General features: G+C 34.7%; 1 protein-coding gene across 2 annotated transcripts in view; it reads right to left on the reverse strand.

The window, feature by feature from the left end:
* Nucleotides 1–329: 329 nt before the first annotated feature.
* The window catches only part of MDFIC (MyoD family inhibitor domain containing), a 113,616-nt gene continuing 90,584 nt past the window's right edge, over nucleotides 330–23,361 (reverse strand). For both annotated transcript variants that reach the window (XM_020984657.2, XM_078154181.1), the window contains exon 5: nucleotides 330–3,467. In XM_020984657.2, coding sequence (XP_020840316.1) covers nucleotides 3,220–3,467 — 248 coding nt within the window. In that variant the 3' untranslated portion in view covers nucleotides 330–3,219. The remainder of the gene's footprint in view (nucleotides 3,468–23,361) is intronic.

Consider the following 23,361-nt stretch of genomic DNA (forward strand, 5'->3'; position numbering starts at 1 on the left):
CATAGTAATATAACAAACATCAAAATTATTATTCTCTAAGGTAAAGTCAAGGGTTTCCTAAAGCAGTGAGTTTGATCATTTGCTTAGTCAAACACCAAACTATCCTAAGATAACAAGTTAAATATTATTTATATAATGTAATGGAGAATCCTCTAGAATAATTTGAACATTTCTGATGATTTTCATTCTCATGAGATCCATTAAACCTAACACTCAAGATGTACTACTTGTGAACAATCAGTCTACTTAATCATACAGTAAAAGTTAGCTTTTTAATAAGTTAAAGGTGAGATTTTAAAGTTGATCATGAGAAAATTTGCCAAGTAAAATTCAGTTTATACAAATTTATGATCGATTTTTAAATAAAGCAAACTTCTAATGTTCGAATGCACTACGGCTGTTTGTCCCCACTGGTTCATTTATGTCCATGTGTCCCATTTGAGTGACACAACCAACAAAGTCAGTCTTCAGAAAAAAAAAGTAACAGGATAAAACGAAACTTCTAGTCTTAAATCATAATGAAAAACATTAAAAGAGAAAACAAAAATCAGTTAAACAGGTTGACATGAAAATATATCAATGATTCAACATAAAGCTGTTGTTTCTTTCATTTCAAAATAGTGTTCTTTAGGATAATACAAGATCCAGTTAATATAAAATTCAAAGACAGTATTACCAAATTTTAAAAAAGGGGGTTAGAAATCCCCTCAAAAAAAAAACCTTTAACTGTAAATTACAGAACTTAATCACAATTTCCATAGTATCCAACAGAACATTTTGTACATAGAAATTCTGAAACTGGTGCTCAAAAGTACAAGTTCACATTTATCTACTTTTATTTTTGCTTCATTTTTATTACGCAAGGTGCTTACAAAATGATTGTCTGAAGTAGACAAAAGAGAATTTTGAGAATATAAAAATGAGATTCCACTATCCAACTAATGTTCTCTGCTACAGAGATATACATTACAAAAGTGCTGATATTTCTATAGAAAATAGCAGAATACATTTAAATATCAGATATCACTCAGTCAAAAATTATTTTCAGGAAAAAAAATGAAATAATCCCATAATTCCAGGTCATTAGGAGACTTTATATGTCTATACAGATGATACTCATCATCTAATTCCAGGTCATTAGGAGACTTTATATGCCTATACAGATGATACTCATAATCTGTAATGTTTCATATATCTAGTGAGTATATGGGTACATATAAATATTGAGATTCTGATTATGTATAAAATACTACAAAGCTCTTATATTTGGTTAAACAAATAGAAGGCATTCTTTAGGAAAAGAGGGGAAAAGGATGTTTATTAGCCCTCTATTTTAAATTCAATAGCTCAAAAGTCCTCAGTTTGTAAAATGCGTTACAAGTGGGAGTGAAGACACTTTGTTGTTGCTGTTTTGCTTATTTTAAGTTCTGCAATACATGAAATAAGACAGCTAGGTGGCTCAGTGGGTAGAACGCTGGGCCTGGAGTCAGGAAGACCTGAGTTCAAATCCAGCCTCAGACACTTACTAGCTGTGCGACCCTGGACAAGTCACTTAACCCTCTGTTTGCCTTAACCCATAGGAGAAGGAAATGACAAACCACTGCAGTATCTTTGCCAAGAAAACCCCATGGACAGTATGGTCCATGGGATCACAAAGAGTCGGATATCATTGAACAACAACATCAATGATACATGAAATAACTATCAACTATGTCTCATGAAAAGCACATGGTAACAGATGGCACTTCTGTCCTTGAAGCCTGTGGTCCTGCATTTCCAAGACCAATGTAGCAATGTCTTTTTTAAAAGGCTATCTAAAGGTGACTGAAAAGTGGCCAGTTAATTCGTCTGATCAGCCACAGTCAGACACACTGTACACTGATCCGACATTGTGATGTCATTTTGGTCCTCTTCGATTATAAAGGACAACAACGGGGAATGGGAATGGGGCAAGCAATAAATTACATACCTAGCAAGAAATATCAATCCAAAAGTGTACTTCCATAACCTCTACAAAATAAATTACACGAAACCAAACTTAGCAATCTGGAAAAATCAAGACACCAGCAGGAAACACATAGTAGGAAAACATACTCCTCATTCTAACAGAACATACTCAAAAGTTGTAAGTCTCAAATCAGCTATAACTCTCCTTGTCTTTTCCTACTTTCTTCATACATAAGGGATGTATCAACTACACATGGTATGTATAGTGGATGACTTGGCTAATTTCAAGACTGGAAATCTTGAAATCTAGTCAAGTCACAATGGTAGAAATAGGAATTCTCATTGCATTGTTAACGAATGGTTTGTAGTAAGCGTCCTTTATGTAATCTGTTGTTTTAAAACTGGTTAAAATCCAACAGAAACCAAAACAACTTCAAAAATGAAAACACCCACAAAAAAATAGCAGTTTCAAATTAAACAGAGAAATACTGCGCAATACTGCACCTCATGTTGGCACTGGCATTTCCTAACTCTGAATATACTGTATCAGCTTCATAAGTCTTTAATTTCATCAACATAAAACCTCACAATGAAACAGAAAATACTATAATCAGCTATAACAAGATGCACATTTTGGTAAATCTTAGCTGACAAATTTTATTTTCTAAATACTGTATTTCTTACTGCTCTAAAATGGCTATGTATACTTAATTGTAATTGATTAAGAGTACAGAGTTTTCAGCTTGACCTCTAAAGTTTGGTATGAAACTAAATTCTTCAAGTAATAAATGTGGAAAGCCTCTGAGACTCGAGTTCCCACAATTTTGTTTTTAAGACAGCTTTGAGTTTGCTCTCTCTAATTTAAACTACAAAGAACAGTTCATTTTAAACATTAATAGACAAATAACAAAAATAAATTTTCTTTTTTAAATACTCATTTAGAAATAAATGTGTTTGGAGGAAGGAGGCTTCTAGGAATGGTTATCACAAATCTAGGTAAGAGGTAAGAGAAAAATGAATTTTTTTTCTTTCAAAATCTCCCATTAGTTAAAGTAATCTATTAAAGAAAAAAATATACAATTTCACACATAAAACCATACACATCTGGTTATGATATGGAGTTTTCAAAGATTCTTTAAAAAGAGGGAAGAAACAGTGCAAGTAACTGGGTTGTTTCATGAGAATCTTGTGATGCTTTTCCCCCCCTTAGGAGAATTTTTAAAAAACAACAAAAACTCCAGTTTTGAACAAAATAAAATAAGAGATAAATATTTACGATGGGAAACAAATTCCACAGCATTCCATACAGATTTCTAAACAGTCTGATGATTCACAACAGGCATCCATTATACCACAATCCATGTCACAAGGGCAGTTACAGTCATCTCCTACTTCATCACCACAGCAACAGCAGCAGGCCTCCGACGTACAGATGCCACATGATGCTTGTCCTAATACGATATTGCAGAGGGTCAGGAACTCACAGAACAAGCAGGCCAGGATACAGTGAACACAGCAATCTTCATAATGTTCATTCAATTGTTAAGCATATCACAGAGAGAAAGGGAAAGAAAAATAATAATAATACATGTCAATAGAGAAATAATGACAACAGATTAAGTAGCAATCCATGTGCCATGCAAGGGTCCCTTTTTCCTACCAAATGCTAAAAAAGGAACAAAGATCATCTTCATTAATCATATGGCTCCTGAAATGTCATAATTAGAAAATGGAATCATTAGAGGATATAAGGGAAAAGATTTATTTAAGCAGTCTAAAAGTGAAAGGAGCTGCATTTTATCTTATCACCCAGGGACCCAAGTTTCTGATCAGGGAGTCTTCTCCAACATCCAGCCTGACCCAAATTCCACACTGTAGTTCTTGTACCATTATCTCCCCACGTTCACACTCCTTCATATCCCTCACCCACCTCTATCCCCATTTACCAAGCTTTCCACCACTTGGGAGCAGTAATCGAATCAACACTAGGTCATTGCTTAGAAAGGACATGCCAATCACTCTAAATTAACCCAGTTTATTATCCGAACAAAATACTTAAACAAGCTCTCTCGACCTGAAGTAGTCTCTTTCCTAAATGAGTTTATACTTTAATAAGGAAAAACAGTCCACCTAAGGGAGTAGAGTTGCTAAGAAACTGTCTTACTTTTTCCTTTTTTAAAAAATTTGGGTGGGAAGGATATCCCCAGCACTTAGCTAGAAATTCTAAGTACCTAATGAATGCTTTTCACTCATTCATTCATTCACACTGGGTAGCAGTGAGCTCCTCTTCACTGGAGGCCTTTAAAAAGAGGCTGGGTGAACACATTTCAGATGGTTAAGAATATTCCTGTTCAGGTATATGACTAGTTGATCTTTGGGATTCTTTATAACTCTGACATTCTGTGATTACAAATCATTTTTTAAAATTATCGGAATGAAAATGGGGCAGTGATGGAACTGGCAGGCATATTTTCAGTTATAAATGTGATTCTGTTTTCTTTTTTCTTTTATGCCCCTATCTGCTCTAGGTTTAATTTCGAAGTGAGTGTTTTGATGGCATGAATAAGTTATGTTACTCTTTAATGATTTTAAATGGCCTATAGTGTTATGAACATGCAGCATTTTTTGTAATAAATTGTTGTTGTTCAGTTGTTTTCAGTCCTGTCTGACTCTTCATGACCCATTTGCAGTTTTCTTGGCAAAGATACTGGAGTGGTTTGCCATTTCCTTCTCCAGCTCATTTTACAGATGAGGAGACTGAGGCAAACAGGTAAGTATCTTGTCCAGGATTTCACAGCTAGTAAGTATGAAGCCAGATTTGAACTTAGCAAAATGAGTATTTCCGACTTCAGGCCTGGCATTCTATCTAGTGCACCATCTAGCTGTCGTCCCTTGTAATAAATAAGTAATGTTAAATAAACAACAGCTCTTTAAGCAAAAAAGAGAAACCAAAACAATGTACCAAATATATAGCATATATTCTGCCTGTTTTAGTGAAACCCCAAGTCATACTTTCCAATATATATTTCACTATCTTCCTCTGTGTTTACCTTTGCATTAAAATCACAAAATGCTGATATACTGTTCATTTCCAATTCCACTTGGAACAATTTACATTTCAAGATTTATAGAGGCAGTTTACAAAAAATCACCTGGAGATGAAGAAACAACTCAGCTTTCATAAAACCCTGATGAATACCTAGAGACATTGCTGAGTGTTTGGTAGTTGTGCTTATTATTATCATTACTTAACACTTATTACAAACCTATATGCCATTTTTTAAAGCAACAGCCCAGTTGTGGCAGGCTGTTTCTAAGACTGGCTAGGTTTTGCAACAAGCCTATGAGAGAGAATACTGGCTGAATCCCACAGGCATTAAGAGTGGGTGTCAATGCCTTATGTACAGACATTGGTAACATAAAAGTTAATATAATAGTGGGTATTCATTCTAACTTGGTAGTTCCCAGGCTGGCTTCTGATTAAGCAAGAAGTTTTACATGATATTATGCACTCAGATAAGAATCTGGTTCTACCAGAAAGATCTGGTGTGGCTTAGTTCTGGAGTGATGAGTAAATGTCTATTCCCATGTAAATAAGGAACATTAAACATTGCCACAACAAGTCAACTCAAACTTCAATTTAGATACACAGGGAAGTAGCCCTTGAAATACATGAAGTGATGGCAGTTAGTATCTTGTTCTCAGAGAACTTATATATTAATAATAAGACTAAAATCTTTATATAGAAAACTAGCACAAATATAAAGTCCAAAGGATGACTTGGCATATCAAATAAAGGAGAATTCTCTTGTGAAATAGGAAATACTATAGGTCAAATCACTTTCCCTAAAAACATAACCAAAATGTTAAAAATCTTAAGTGATACTCAACAATATAATGGGTTGCTGACTTGCCTTGGTGTAAAGAATTTCTGTACTGGAAGTTCTATGTACAATGAAACCATAAGCTTAGACCAAAAAGGAAAAAAAAAGGCTAAGTTTAGCAAGCTTGATAAATTCACTTGCTCTGAGACTATTCATTCATCTATAAATTAAGAGGTTTAAACTAGATAACTTTTAAGTTCCTTTTCAGCTTCAAAAACCTCTATGGTCCTGCTTATTCAAATACATTACTTATAGTTCATAACAGAAGATTGATATGAGCATGAAAGTTCTTGCTAAAAAAAATGCAGAACTTGAATAAAACTCTTAAGGAAAAGTTAGAAAGGGGATGAAATAAAAGTTTAGATTTGGTGTTGTGTTAAGGAACCCTTGGTTTTCTGAGAGGGGACATGGGACAGATATGATAAAAGTACTATTTAAAGAAGATGAGTGTGGAATTCAATTCAATTCAATATATATTAAAGATGTTGAAAAAACTCTCAAAATCCAACACCCATTTCTGTTTAAAAAATTAGAATGCATAGGAATAAATGAATCTTTGTTACATATTATAACTTAATGTATTAGAAGCATCTATCTAAAACCAGGAGCCAGTATGATATATAAGAAAGATAATCCAGTAAGAGTTGAGTAAAATGAAGATGCCAATATCATCACTACTATTTGATAGTAGTCTAGGTATGCTAGTTATGGACTAAGACAAGAAAAAAGAACATAAGATAATAAGCATGGGCAAAGAAACAAAACTATTGCTTTCAGCAGATGATATGATGGTTTACTTTTAAAAAAACCCTATAGAATCAACTAAAACTTAACTGAAACAGTTTAAAACCTCAGCAAAGTATCAAGAGATGAAATAAATCCACCTAAATTATCTGAATTTCTATATAGTACCAATAAGACTCAGCAGAAAGAGTCAGAAAAAGAAATTCCATTTAAAATAATTACAGAATGTGTAAAATATTTGAGAATCGGGGGTCAGCTAGGTGGCGCAGTGGATAGAGCACCAGCCCTGAAGTCAGGAGGACCTGAGTTCAAATCTGGCCTCAGACCAAACACTTAACACTTAGTAGCTGTGTGACCCTGGGCAAGTCACTTAACCCCAATTGCCTAAAAATATATATATATTTGAGAATCTACCTGTCGAGACACACACAGGTACTATATGAATAAACTACAAAACACTCTATGGAAACCAACAGACCTTAATAACTGGAATAGGCTGAACAAATATAGTAAATATGGTAACATTACCTATATTAATTTATTTATTCAATGCTGTTCCAATCAAACTACCAAAGTATCATTTTATAGAGCTAGAGGAAAAAATTCATCTGAAAGAACAAAAGTCAAGAATTTCAAAGGAAATAATGGGAAAAAGGTGAAGAGGAAGGTGGCTTGGCCGTGCTTGATTTCAAACTATACTACAAAGCAGTAATCATCAAAATGATTTGGTGCTGGTTAAGAAAGTGACTGATACATGGAATATATTAGGTGCCTTGCATCCACAAGCATATGAATACAGTAGCACAGGATTTGATAAAGCTGAAGACCTCAGCTACTGGGGGGTAAGAATTCATTAACTGCTAGAAAAACTGGAAAGCAATCTGGATGAAATCTGGGTTTGGACCAACACTATGTACTTGATCAAATGGATACATGATTCAGACATAAAAGTTCACATCAGCAACAAACAGCAAAGAAGAAATTACCTTTCAGATCTATACATAGAATCCATGAGCAAACAAGGAATAGGGAGGATGATAGAAGATAAAATGGACAATTTTGATTATATGAAATAAAAAAGGGTTTTTCACAAACAAAACCTAGTATAAAAATAGCCAGCAGTCAATAGTCAATTTTAGCAGCTAAAAATAAAAGAGAAGCAGCTAAGGGGGAGCAGGGGGAGACAACTTTACAGTAAGTTCCTCTGAAGAAAGACTCATTTCCAAAATATATAAGGACCTGATTCAAATCTATATGAACAAGAGCCATTCCCCAAAAGATAAATGGTCAAAGGATATGAACAATTTTCAGAGGAAGAAAACCAAGTTATAAATAGCCATATTTTAAAAAATGCTCCAAATCACTAATAATTAGGGAAAAGCAAATTAAAGTGACTCTGACTGGCAAAAATCAAAAAAAGGGAAAGTAAAAATTGTTGGGGGAACTGCAGGAAAATAGCCACACTAAATGCACTATGCTAGTGAAGTTGGTCCCACTGGTGGAACTGGTGCAGCTACTCTGTAAAACAATTTGGAACTATACCTAAAAATATCAGGAGCATACTCAGTGATACCACTACTAGATCTATACCTCAAAGAGATCAAAGAAAGAAGAAAAAGGACCCATAGGTAGAAACATATTTTTACCTACTCCTTTGGATGTTTATAAATACATATACATATAGAGCAAAGAATTGGAAACTGAGGAGGCATATTATTGCACGTTGACAAATGATGAAATGATTGGTTTCAGAGAAACCTGAGAAGACTATATGAACTGATGCTGAGAGAAGTGAGAACTGGGAGAATAATTTAGACGATACTTACATTAAAAAGAAAGACAGTCTTGAAAGATTTAAGAACTCTGATCAAAGCAATGACAACCATGATTTTAGAGAACTGATTATGAAGCATGCCACCTACTTCCGGGGGGAAGTGATGGACTCAAGATGCAAAATAAGACGTTTTTGGATTTGGCCAATGTATTAATTTGTGTTACTTGACTATGCATATTGGTTACAAAGGTTTTGTGTATATTTTCTTCCAATAGGGGTTATGGGAAAGAAATAGGAGATGGGGGGAGAGACAAAAAGAGGAAGGAAAGAAGGAAGAAAGAAAGGAAGGAAAGAAGGAAAATAAATAGCGGTCATTGAATCATGTTTTAGAAGATACATAGAAGAGAAGGAAGGCCAGAAAGAATCACAGACAAGTAAGATAGCTTTGAAAATTATATGTTGAATTTATTATATAATTAAAAGAAAAGTTCATAATAGAGATTCACAGTTTCACATATAATCTTCTTCTTTTGTTATACTATGTACATGGAAATGCCTGTTTTATTTGGTGTTTTGTTAAGTTCAGATTCTTTAAAAGAAAAAACAACGAAAAAGCAAGTGGCATATAATAGATATTCAAAGTTTTACTTATAATACATTTTTGTGTGCTCTATTTTGTATATAGAATATTCTTTTTCTATTATTAAACTGTAAAAGTTTAAATTTTCAAAAAGTATATTAAATGAATAATATATAAGGGCCCTGTGACAGGCATTGGGGCTACAAAGACAAAAAAACAACAACTTCACAGATTAGAGATAGGAGAGCCTGGAGAAAAGAATATAGGATCCATATGACTATAGAACATGCAGAGAAAGATGATGACCCTCTGATGATCTCAATTATATCTATGGTTTCATGACTTCTATGCAGCTGATTCCCTAATCAATCTACAATTCCAACCCTCTTCTGAGCTCCTAATCTCTATTTCAAATTGCCATACATATAGATATATCTGTATATATACACATATATGTATATGTGTGTATGTATGGGTGTGTATGTGTGTATATGTATATATGTATACATATGTGTATATACACATGTATGTATACATATATGTATATATACATGTATATGTGTATATACACACACACACACACATATGAACTCATGGTTGAAACCATGTTTGATGCCTTTCTGTCTTGTCCCAGATACACTACTCCATGAAGCAGACGCACCATGCCAATTCTTTCTCCTTAAAATCTCTTCCATTTATGCCATACTTGTAATTTACAGTTCTACTTTCCTAATTCACGTGCTCAGTACTTAAACACCCTGGACAACATGCACTTCTTCCATGAAGTCTTCATTCATCCCCATCATCAATAATTCATTAAAAGCAATGTTAAAGGCTGAAAAGGATCTAGGAGTCTAATAATGTTTCAGATTGGGAAACTGGGGTACCTACAGATGGAGTTATTTCCCAGTGGTTGCTTAGCTAATTAATGAAAGATTATGGACTAGAACTCTCAAGCCTAAATCTAAAGCTCTTTTCCTTTATGAATCTGCAGCTCTTGATACCTCTCTTTTATATTTATCATACTATATTTCACGCTAAACTTAAAGACTCTCAGAGAACTTGTGATTTCAATAATGTGGACATCCCTCTCTCAATGCTTGCTGCAGTTCATCTTTGACTAAGTAGATGGTTTCAAAAATGTCTATAATAAAAAAAAATTATATTGTGGTCAACCTAGTGACCTCTCTGAACTTAGCTAAGCTGGTAAGTAGAGGACGAACATTTGCTGTCACTGGGTCTGTCTTGAAACCTTTCCAGAAAGGCAGGACATTCTTTTTTTTTTCCTAAGTTAGTTAATATTTCCTTTATATTTCTACAAGATTCAAAGATGCAAGGGACTTCAGAGATTATCTTGTCCAACTTCCTCATTTTTATGCCTGAGGAAACAAAACCCTTGAGAGATGGGCCAGGATTAGAACCTAGTTCTCCTGCTCCCTAGATCCAATGTTCTTACAGGAAAATGGAAAAGATATCCTTAGAACTTAGAATTCAGAATGCCCCACTACAACTTTTAGAGACATTCTAAATATAATTTTAAAAAAAGGAACAAGCAAGTGTTTATTTTAAACAGGAAAAGAGTCTAGCTTTAGCGTAGTGGAAATAATTATTTGTTGTTTTGAAAATGAGGATTTTTTTTCATTCTAGGAGTACAGCCTATTTTTGTCATTCTTTCCATTTGCAGTAGTAAGGTTAAAGCTGTTTCTAGAAATTGGACAATGCATTATAAATGGTGTCCGGGGAGGGAGACTGGATATAAATATAAAAAATTCCTGCTGGTTGACTTGTTGCCCATCTATCTTTTTAGTCTTTGCTCACTGTCTAAAACTTCAGACCTGGTCCCTTTCCCTTCCAAAGATTATTCTGAAATTTAATTTTTAGGAAGAGAATTGAGAGCAACTATTAACTCTCAGCAAATAAGTAAAGGCTTAGACAAATGATTTAACACTGAGAAGTGACATCACTTGTTGTAAGAGCCTGATAAAATGTAGATATTAATCTATTTGAAAAACCAGAGACTCTCTTAATCAAGAAGCTATGCCAATCTGGAAATGTCAATGAAAAACCACAGCATCCTTGGCACTATAGGGTCTAAACTTTGAACCAACCAGATGGGAACTCTAGGTCCAATGGAGAATTTCAAAAGATTAAGTTCTTGGTAAAGCGTTCATCAAACTTTCTTTGAACAATCACTCGGTTACTGGAAAAAGCAATTCAGGCCCCTTTTCTGGAAATAGAGTTCTATGAATAGATACCAGAAAGAAGTCACAAACCAGAAGGAACAGATTTTTAAAGATCGAAGTGATAAAGGATTAAAAAAAAGTAGACAAAATTTTACTAGAAATAGTTTCATTTTCTGTATTTTACAAGCATAAAGCTTTTAGTAGCATGCTCAGCATACACTAGGTTCTAACAGAAGCGATTTAATCATCTCTGTGGGGGGGGGGTGGAGGTTGTCTGTCTTTTTCCTAGCAAATAACATCTTCTTTCCATCTCTTTTCTGTTAGTTGGAACTGTTCTCCTGCATAAGTTCATTTGTGGCTTCAGAAAAAGAGAAGACTAAAAGCAAATTTGAGGAAGCAATTGTTGTTTGTAGCTTGTTTTTTGCTATAAGGTAAACAAAACAATACCAGTCATACTATGAGAATTTGTAGGATTGCATTTTTTATGTAAATCAGGAAAAAATGACAAGGGTATTTCTAATATGAACTTTTTTTTTCCCTTGGGAAAGTATTTTAGGAAAATAGTGGAAAAAAACCAGCTACAAGTAGAAAACACAAACATAGAAATAAAAATGTTCTCAATTATTGGTTCCTCAACAAGGAGATATTTCTCCTCTTTATTTCTCTATCTTTCTCCTTATAACACATAATCACATGATGTGATTGTCAGCAAGAAATGTCATTTTATTTTCCTATTGTGGAAGATTTAACATTCTGTGGCTTTATGAAATGATATGCCTAAGCTACTTCCAAAATGTTTGGCTTCTGATGAACAGACTGGTTTCAAGAAAGGACGGCTTTGAATTCACATAAGCACTTCCTAATTCACTGTACATAAAAAATATATGCAAAGCTCAGCAAGAGCAAGACTAAAGCCTCCTATTAATTACAGTAAAACAAAGGAATATGGACAGCAAAATAGCAAAAAGTATATAAAAGGAAATCTGTAGACACATTCTAGAAAATTTTAAAAAGTGCAATGAATTGAAGTGAACAGAAACAGGGATCTTTCAGTCAACTGAAAGGTCTTTGAATTAAGAATGCTGAGTTATTTCTAAAACTTGTAAAAGTAAAAAGTACAACTTTTTTAGAGAACTCCAAATGACTGGTGGCAACACTTGTGTCTTCTACAGAAGAGAGCTAGGTTTTGCTCTAGATAAATTGATACTTTAAAAAAAAACACTAACAACTGGTTTCTTTATTTTAAAAAAGCTATTTTGAATGTTCCCAAATTCTCAAAACTGACTGCCTCAATCAAACCTTATTGGAAATCTGTGATTATAAAACAAGTGAGTGAGGAATGAAAGTTAAGAAACATTCACTCCATATAACTTTTTCTTTGGTTTCCTTTTTGTAAAAAAAAAAAAACAACACATATATATTTATAGGATACCCTGAATATCTGTGAAACTGGCAGTGAATTCTGAGAATAGCTATGAGCAAATACTTGGGTTAATAAAGATTAGAGTATGAGCTCCTTATCTATATGCTAACGTCAACAAAGTTTCTTTTGATCAAGAATAACTAAAAAGCCTCTTCCAACTGCCTGACCTCCCTAATTTAGATGTACATCATAACCCACATAACTATGGAAATTATATACAACTAACATAACTGCATTATATACACTACTGTACAATATTATGTGTGATACAATATTATGTCACATACAATAATTATATACAACTAATATAGGTTGTATAAATTTTGCATATAACTAATATGAGTTGTATAAATATTGTATATACAACTAAAGAAATATATGTGTGTATAAATATATATATATATATATATAATTATAATGGATTAACAAGAGTAACCAAACATTTGTTAACATTTAAAGTTTCAACTCTAAACACAAATTACAAAACAAACATAAATAATAGAACATCTTAGCTATTTATGATTAGTAATTTAGAAAGTGACACTAGGATTAAACCAGGCTTTGCAGTCAAAATTATCCATCACTAGTAGTTGTTCCAAATTCTTTGGTTACTAAGGTTGCTCTCTGAATGATAACAACGCAACTCTCTGGACAATGGAAGCCCCTTTCAGGCCCAATCGTTATTCTTTCCCTATATTATTTTACTTAAAGGCTACAGACATAAATTGGGGTTAGGTAACAAGACTGAATATGAAAGTCTGCAATTTCTTCATATAAAATTAGAAAGTAGACCAGAAGAGGATTCAGTCATCCTGGATTGCAGCAGACATTGCTAAGTCATTTATCTAGCTTCTGTGAATCCAGCTGTGGGGAATGAGGCCCAGACATCTCTAGGGAATTGTGCGCCTCAAGTGTGTGGGGGTGGGGAAATATTTACTAATACAGCACAGTAGCTCAGTTTCAAGTGGTTTAGTGTCTCCAAGCCAGGGGCCTTGAAGTGTTTCTGGCCTAAAGCCCTAGACTGACCTACAGCCTGAATAAACTGGCCTGGTGTGCACGTATTACACAAAACCCCGTCCCAAATGGCCACATATCATTTTAGTTAGAATACAGCCAAAAACGAGCAACATTTTCCTACAATGGGGAAGAAAATGAGATAGATCAAAGAGGTTTTCTTTTAAAAGTGTCAGAAAGACTTTATTAAGGAAAATTATAAGCAAAGACGGCACGTATTCAGTTTCTATAGTGCTATCTCTTCCCTCAGGAACTAAAGAGTAGTCTGGAAACATCTTATTAAGCAATACAACACTCCTTTGAGGCAAGACTCAGGTGGTAACTATTGCTGTTCTCATTTTCTGAAAAAGTTATTAGAAGTAAACTCCCTATTAAAGTAAAGAGCACTTTATTATATCCAATTCTTGATTGCTCACCAACATGTAGATTATTCAGGTCTTTTGCTTTTATTCTTTACCATACTGCCTTACCTTCAGTGACTATCTTACTTATTACCACTTCTACCATGAGGATCACAGAATTTTAGTGATGGAAGGAGCCTGAAGGGTCATCTAGTTCTAGTCCAAGTCAGTGAGATGAGAGAGAAGGAAGACTTGGACAGAAAGAGATGGTAAAACCAAAATCTATCATTGGCTAAACAAACAACACTAAAAATAAACTGGGCTGTTTTTTGCAATATTTGTAGATTTCATTTGACAAGCTCCTCATCATTAAGAGTGAACTGTGGCTCTATTTTAAAGAGACTTGGTCTTTAGTACTGAGTACTACTCATCAGAAAATTTTTCAAGTCAATCAGTATTTATTAAACACATATTATGTGCCAAGCACTGAGCTAAATGCATGAACAGTTCCTACCATCAAGTAGAGGTAACATGAAAACAACTAAGTAGAAACAAGATATATTCAGGACAAACTAGAGATTATCTCAGAGGGAAGGCACTAACATGGGAAAGGTTTCTTGTGGAAGTGAGATTTTAGCTGAGATTTGTAGGATGCCAGAGGAGTCAGGAGGTTAAGATGAGAGGGGAAAAATTCCAGCATGGGAGACAGCTAGAGAAAATGCACTGTCTTGGGAAATCTTGTCTTGATAACTGAACAGCAGAGGACAGTCACTGGATTTTTTTTCAAATAAACAGTATTGAGGGGAGAAAAGTAGAAAATTACTACATATTTTCAACTTTGAGAGATACTATATAAATATTAGATCCATAAGATTTCTATCTAAAGAAGCTTCCAAATGGATCCTTTCATGGTTCAACTCTTTAAAATGGGGAGACTAGCAAGGCAACACATATAAATGGAGCTTGTGGAAGACTCAGCAAGAAACAAATGGCTTTATATTAAAAATAGTAGAGATTGTGGTTTGAGAGGAAGAAAAACTTTTTGACTGAACCATGGCAGAAGTGGCTACCATGTTAAGCTATGGTGTATTCATCCTTAGAAATTCTTATTGTCAGCCATCTGTCCTGAGAGATTTAGTTATTTGTCTGGAGTGGAACTACTTGACTTCCAGCTCTAATGCTACATTTCAAAGGTTAGCTATTCATTTTCATGAGAAACTAAAATGTACAAGATAAAAATAAAACCCTACTCTAGTACAAAAATATATAGTATTACCCATATTAGGTTGGCTTGTTGAAAACAAATATGTTCAATAGGAAAGATTTTAGCTAGTAACCTACATACACATTAGGGATTTTAAAAATATTCTCCTAGTATATTTTCAATAGATTGTTGAACCTAGTGATAACATTGATGTACTGGTAAACCACACTTTCTGGTTAACAATAAGATTCTTTGGTCTACATTTTTGATACTTTTGATCTTTTAGATAGTCTTTAAAGTCATGCATTCATTTTAATATTACATGTTGATTTTACCTTTCATCATTCTTTCTTTTAAATGTTGCTGACAGGCAGGGGTGGAGCCAAGATGGCAGAGTAATGAAAATACTTAGTTGAGCTCTACTAAAATGCTCCAAATCAAATTTTTGAGTGGCAGAACCAACAAAATTATAATGGATGAATTATAGCACATTAAAAAGATTGTTCATGACTTTAAAGACTATCTAAGAGATCAAAAGTATGGTAATTTTGTCAAAAGGATAACAAAATAGAATAACATGTGAAGTATCTCACTGGAAAAACAACTGACTGGGAAAAAGGTAGAGAGAAAATTTAAGAATTAGTGGATCACCTGAAAGTCATGAGCAAAGAATGAGTCTAGATATCATATATCAAGAAATTGCCAAGGAAAATTGTCCTGATATCCTAGAACCGACCGAATTCACCAATCACTTCCTGAAAGAGATCCCAAAATGCAAACTCCCAGGAATATTACAGCCAAATTCCAGAGCTCCAAGGGCAAGGAAAAAATACTTCAAGCAGCTAGAAAGAAACCATTCAAATACTGGGGAGCCACAGCCAGTATCACACAATATTTAGCTTGTACCACATTAAAAGAGCAGAGGGCTTACAAGATAATATTCCAGAAGGCAAAAGACCTAGGATTACAACCAAGAATAACCTACCCTGCAAAACTTAGTATAATCCTGCAAGGGGAAAAATAGAAATTTAATGAAATAGAGGGCTTTCAAGCATTCCTGATGAAAAGACCACAGCTGAAGAGAAAATGTGACTTTCAAATACAAGACCTAAGAGAAGCATAAAAAAGATAAACATGAAAGAGAAATTCCAAGGAACTCAATGAGATTAAATTGCCTACCTTTCTATATGGGAAGATGAAACATGTAACTTCTAAGAACTTTACCTTATTAGGGAAATTACAAGGACTCTAAATAGAAAGAAGGTGAAGGAATGAGTCAATTATATGGGGATGATGTAAAAAAAAAAAAGTAGTTGAGAAAGACAGATGACCTGGGAGAAGGGAGAAGATAGAGGAAAAATAGGAATAATTATCTCACATAAAAGAGGTACAAGAAAGAACTTTTACAGTGGAGAAGGAAATGGAAGGGGGTAGAGAGCCTGCTTAAAATATGCTCACTCATATCTAAATTGATTTATACACATACACACATAGAAATCTATCTTATCCAACAGAGAAAGGAGGCAAGAGAAAGTGGAAGGAGGTGATAAAAGGAAGGGCAGATAAAATAAGGCAGGGGTCAGAAGCAAAACAGACTTTTGAAGAGGGTCAGGATAAAAAGAGAAAACAGGATGGAAATGTACAGTTAGCAATTATAACTGTGAATGTGAATGGGATAAAATGGAATCAGGTAGCAGAATGGATTAGAAACCAGAATCCAACAATATGTTGTCTACAAGAAAGATATTTGAAACAGAGAGACACACATGGAGTTATAATAAGAGGCTGGAACAGAATCTATTTTGCATTAGCTAAAGTAAAAAAAGGCAGGAGCAGCAATCATGATTTCAGACAAAGCAAATGCAATAACAGAGCTAATTAAAAGTAATAGGCAGAAAAACTACAACTTTAGCAAAGTTACAGGATACAAAATAAATTTACCCACATAAATCATCAGGTTTTTTTATATTCTACCAACTAAGTCCAGCAGCAAGAGATAGAAAAAGAAATTCCATTTAAAATAACTACAGATAATATAGAATGCTTGAGAGTCTACCTGCCAAGACAAACCCAGGGATTATATGAACACAATTACAAAACACTTTTCACACAAATAAAGACAGATCTAAACAATCAGAAGAATATTAATTGCTATTGGGTAGGCCAAGCCAACATAATAAAAATGACAATTCTACCTAAGTTAATTCCTTTATTCAGGGTCATACCAATCAAACCACCAAAGACTATTTTATAAAGCTGGAAAAATTATTAACAAAACTCATTTGGAAGAACAAAAGGTCAAAAATATCAAGATTAATGAAAAAAAGTTGAGGAAAACAGCTTAGCATTTCTGAATTTCATACTATATTACAAAGCAGTAATCATCAAAATGATTTGGTACTGGGTAAGAAATAGAGGGGTGGATCAGTGGAATAGACTAGGTACACAATACACAGCAGTAAATGACCATAGTCATCTAGTGTTTGATAAACCCAACAATCCAAGCTTTGGGGGGTAAGAACTCACTATCTAACAAAAATTGCTGGGAAAACTGGAATGCAGTTTGGCAGAAACTAGGCATAGATCTTTAATACCATATGCCAAAAATAAGGTCAAAATGGATAAATTATTTCAACATAAAGGGTGATCCCATAAGTAAATCTGGGGAATGTGGGAAAATGCACTTGTAGGATCTATGGATAAGGAAAGAGTTTATGACCAAATAAGAGATAGAGAGCAGCAGAGGATATAAAATGGCTAATTTTGACTGCTGCTGCTTTTGAGTCATTTTTCACTCATGACTAGTTCTTCATGATCCCATTTGGGGTTTTCTTGGCAAAGATACTGGAATGGCTTGCCATTTCCTTCTCCAGATGAGGCAAACAAGGTTAAGTGACTTGCCCAAAATCACACAGCTAGTAAGTGTCTGAGACAGATTTAAACTCAGAAACATGAATCTTCTGGACTCCAGGCCAGCACTTTATCCACTGTACCACCTAGATAAAATTAAAAAGCTTTTGCACAAACAAAACCAATGCAACCAAAATTAGAAGAAAAGTAGAAAACTGCAGTGGGAGAGAGGAGAATTTTACAGCAAGTTCCTCTGATAAAGGCCTCATTTCTAAAATATGTAGGGAACTGAGCCAAATTAAAAAAAAAAATTTAAAAAATTCTCCAATTGATAAATGGTCAAAGGATATGAACAGGCAATTTTCAGAAGGTATCAAAGCTATCAACAATCATATGAAAAAAATGCTCTAAGTCACTAATAATTGGAGAAATGCAAATTAAAACAACTCTGAGATACCACCTCATACCTATCAAATTGACTAACATGACAGAAAAGAAAAATTATAAATGTTGGAAAAATTGGGACACTAAAGCACTGTTGATGGAGTTGTGAACTTATCCAACCATTCTGGAGAACAGTAATTATGCCCAAAGGACTATAAAACCGTGCATACCCTGTGACTCAGTAATACTACTAATAGGGCAGTATGCCAAAAAGATCAAAGAAAAAGGAAAAGGACCTATCTATACAAAAATATTTATAGGAGCTCATTTTGTGGCAGCAAAGAACTGGCCATGGAGGGGATGCCCAACAATTGGGGATATTGGCTGAATAAGCTGTGGTATATAATTGTGATGGAATACTATTGCCCTATAAGAAATAATGAGCAGGATGGTTTCAAAAAAACTTTAGTAAGACTTATATGAACTCACGCAAAGTGAAGTGAGCAGAACTAGGAGAACACTGTACATCGAAATAGCAATATTGCAACGATGATCACCTGTGAAAGACTTAGCTTTTCTCGGCAATACAATGATCCCAGACAATTCCAAAGGACCCATGATGAAAACTACTGTCTACCTGCAGAGAGACAACTAATGGAGTCCAAATGTAGATTGAAGCATACTCTTTCTTTACTCTGTTTTTATTGTTTTATTTTGTGTTTTCTTTTTCAACAAGACTAATATGGAAATTTATTTTGTATGACTTCACATGTATAATTGATATCAAATTGCTTGCCTTCTTAAGGAGAGGAAAGGCTAGGTGGGAAGAAGTGAATTTGGAACTCAAAATTGTTTTAAGTGATTGTTCAAAATTTTTATATGTATTTATATGTATTTTATATGTGTTTTATATGTATTTATATGTATTATTAATGAAATAAAAATAATTTTTAAAAATAGAGAAATAAATTTTGCTGATAGGTTATCTTTAAAGAACATTCCTCATAAGTCATATCACCTCTATAGGAGTAAGCCTTGAAAAGACAAAGTAGGGAAAAATGCTGGGGCTGCTGTCAGCTGGTTTTAGTCATTGACATTAGCCTATAAAAAACAAACCCACTGGGCTACCAGGTCACCTTCCTATGATAGGAGGTCTTGATGGCACTGTAGCAGTAAATAGGGGCACACATAAGATGCTGACCTTGGTCAATGTTTAGGCTAACTACATTCACAAGCTTCAGAGCACTCACAACAAATCTCCAGGCACTTAGCTGCCTCACAGTAAGAATCAGAGAGGGCAAAATCACAATCCAAGTGGTGGCCGAGGTCCCCAGTGGGAGGGGGTGTTCCTCTAGGCCCACAGTGAGGCAGGAACAGCAGTCACAGCAGGTGTTACAGGCTTCACGCAGGCAAAAGGAACCAGGCCTTGAGAAGGACAGCCATGAACTCCGGAACACTAACAGAAAAGACAGGCCATCACCAAGGAAGCACAGCAGTCTAATACAAATTCAAGGCAAGATAAAGAGGACCAAGCAGAGCCAAAAGTTTAAAAAGAAGCTGGGATAGGAAAGCACATTTTCAAAGCAGGAAGTAAATCTTGTTATTTATGGAATTAATTTGCGAATCAATGCTGCCCTTATTATTCTTTCCACATTCCTCCCCTTCCATCCATCCAGCATACCTATTAATATCAATACCTCGAATTTCATTTGCTGGATGTTGGGTGTTTTTTTTTTGTTATGGTGGTTATTTTGTTTTAATTTTTAAATGCCACTGCAATATAGCTTCAGCCAAGCAGGACAGCATGATGTGGAATTTTCAAATGCATAAATAACTCCACTTTAATTTAGTTGTTTTGTTACTATAAGAAAAAAAAATTCCAGAGCCCAGGAAATCCATAAAAATGTTCAGAGTGCTCTAAAGCTGATAAAAAGAGATATGCCTGGATTTACCATATAATTAAATAAACAATAGCAACAAAACACCACTCTACAAATTACTTAAAATAGCGAGCAAAAACCAAGGATAAAATATAACCTTTTACAGCAACTAAAACTGTCAACATAATAAAGAATGTGAGTAGCTCTACAACTAGGAAATTAACACAACAGTGTAAGAATTGGCATAGTTAACAGTCCTTTCCACCTTCTGATATTAACACAATGACTCCTGTGCTCTCCATGCAAACACAAACAAATCCATTTTTTTTCTATATTGGTCTGCCTAGTAAGCTGATTTTGGGGCTCCAAAAAGAAAGGTCTTAAAATTTGGAAGGGATTACGTCCATGCAAAACAGTAATCTTTCTGATGATCATGAAAAAAAAAAAGGTCTTCCAATGAAGAATTGGCAGTTAAGTCATTCAGGGAATAAAAAGTGGGATGTGGAATCAGGAAGACCTGAGTTCAAATTTGGTTTCAGACACTTATTGCCTGTGTTGCCTTGGGCGAGTCACTTAACCCTTTTTGTCTCAGTTTCCTCATCTGTAAAATGAGCCAGAGAAGGAAATGACAAACAACACTCCAGTATTTTTTGCCAAGAAAACCCCAAATGGGACATGACCAAACAGCAATTACAAAAAAGCCTCGTGATCCTGGTTAAGTTACTCCGTGCCTGGGTTTCCCCATCTGTAAAATTAGATTGGACTCAGTGGTCTCTAAGTTTCCTTCCAGCTATAAATTTAAGATCCTATGAATGCTCTGAATAGATACCATTGTAAGCAGCCTTAGCCAAAGACAAGCCAGCCAGACAAAAAAAAATGGTATCCTGCCTTTAAGGCAATAAAGTAAAAATTTTAATAAAATGGAATGATAAGTCAGGAGACCTGTGTTCTAAGCTCATTAACCAGCTATGTAACAGTAGGGAAGTCAATCATTCTGGAACACAGCTTCTTTGTTTATTAAAAGAGGTCATAATAGGTAAACTCTACCTCAATCAATCAACATTTCTTAAGGGTCTATGACATTCCAGACACTGTGCTAAAGTCTGGGTATAAAAAAGGAGGCAAAGGACAATCCCTGCCCTTTAGGAACTTACAATCTAATGGATTATAACTAGCACAGGTTCTTAATCTGGGGCCCATTAACTTATTTATTTTAATAGTTTGATGATTATTTTAACATAAATTGTTTCCTTTGTAATCTTATGTATTTCGTTTTATACACTAAAAACATTAGCCTAAGGAGTCCCGTAGGCTTTATTAGACTGCTATAGGGTTCATTACAAATGATAATCTATGATTCTGTGACTCTCATTAATTCACATAACTATGGTCTAGGCTGAGGCATGGGTGTGTCTTTAGTCTTTGGACCTAGCTACTTAGAATGAAAACACCATGCAAAAAAGAACTGTGAGGTGGACAGAGCATCTAGCCTGGAGTCAGGAAGACCTGAGTTCAAATCTCAATTCAGACACTTACTAGCTGTCTGACCCTGGACAAGTCACTTAACCTGTCTGTCTCCATTTCCACATCTGTAAAATGAGCTGAAAAGGAAATGGCAAGCTCGCAGTATCTTTCCCAAGAAAACACCAGATGGGGTCATGAGGAGTGTACATGACTGATTCGAATGAACAACAACTATGCTAGATGGAAAGAGAATGCATGGCTCTTTACCTTGAAGAAGTTTATAACCTTTCTGGGGACAAAGAACACACATCAGATTTCAGAATGTTTGGAAATTAACATTAACTTGAGAAAAAAGTGCAACAGATACTGTAAAAAACCATAAAAAGTCCCTGAAGGATGCAGAGTAATAATGGGGAAGATCACACATGAAAGAATTCCAGAAGACAATGAATTTAATGAAAAGGAAAGGGGCCAAGAGCACTTTAGAATGCACACTATACAATGAGCTATGATAATCACAGCTCCAGTTGCTTTCCAAATTAATGGAGTTATTTGAGGCCAGTTTAGAAACCAAAGAAAGACCCATGGCAGTCAATTATTACTCTTTACATTTAGCTCCTTAATCCCCTCTCCACTTTCTAAAAAGGAAACAGGACCTGGTAGGTAATATCCTTTCCCAAATTCATAACTGCTTCTTGGTAAAATTGGCATTCAAACTAAAAATCCACAACTCATACCCCCAAAATGGTGAGAGGATAAGGGAAGGAATGAATGGAAGAAGGCTGTGGTTTGGACAGAAAAGGAATCTCCCACTACATCAGGTATACAGTTGGTGCTTAATAAAATACTTGTTCTGATTTAAGTCATTTACACAGCTTGGAGCAGAGATCATTTTCAGTTTCACTTTAGCAGCTCCTATCAAATACTCCACAGTTGTTGGAAATTTCTTTCTAAAATAACTCCTTCTCTGTCACTCCAAAATGCAATTTCTGTGTCCTTCTCTGAGCATAATTATTAGAAAAAAAAATAAACTTCAACTTGCGGTGTCAACTTTAAATTATGTTACGTTATAGGGATATTATTCCCCAAGAGGTCCAGTACCTCCAGTTTGATTTCCCTGGAGAAGTCAGAGTAGAAATTTAGGCAGGTTTAATATGTCTTTGGAAAACTAGTATATTAATCCATTTTGCTCTTTTCTTTCAATTATCTTCACATTCTTCCCTGATCCCTGGATTTTCCGAACTTCTAAAGGACAGCTACCATTTGTTTGTGTGTGTGTTTTTCCCCTCTAGAAGTGAGGGAGATGGCTAACCTCCCTGGGATCTGTTTTTTAAGTATTGTATTCTATTCTTCTAATTGTCTCCTACATCTACTTTCATCGAACATATACTATCTTCTATTTTTCCTTCCAGAATAAGATTTTTTTCCTTTCTCAATAAGATTTTTTTCCTTTCTCATCTATTTTGACTTTTAGGCTTTTCCTAGTCAGCCTCTTTTGCTTTCTCAATTTCTAACTCATGTGGCCTGTGTTGTACTAAGATTATTGACATCCTAAGGGGCAGCACTTCTGAGAAAATGAAGTTAATGTTTCTTTTCCCTACATTCTTCTAAATCCTCTCCTAAACCTTACTAAACCAATGTGGCTGATTCTAGTCATAGTTTTAACACAAAAGCCAGGAAATTATTGTT

This window comes from Phascolarctos cinereus, unplaced genomic scaffold, assembly GCF_003287225.1.
Source record: "Phascolarctos cinereus isolate Bilbo 61053 unplaced genomic scaffold, phaCin_HiC Scaffold_1;HRSCAF=81, whole genome shotgun sequence".
NCBI classification, from domain to species: domain Eukaryota; kingdom Metazoa; phylum Chordata; class Mammalia; order Diprotodontia; family Phascolarctidae; genus Phascolarctos; species Phascolarctos cinereus.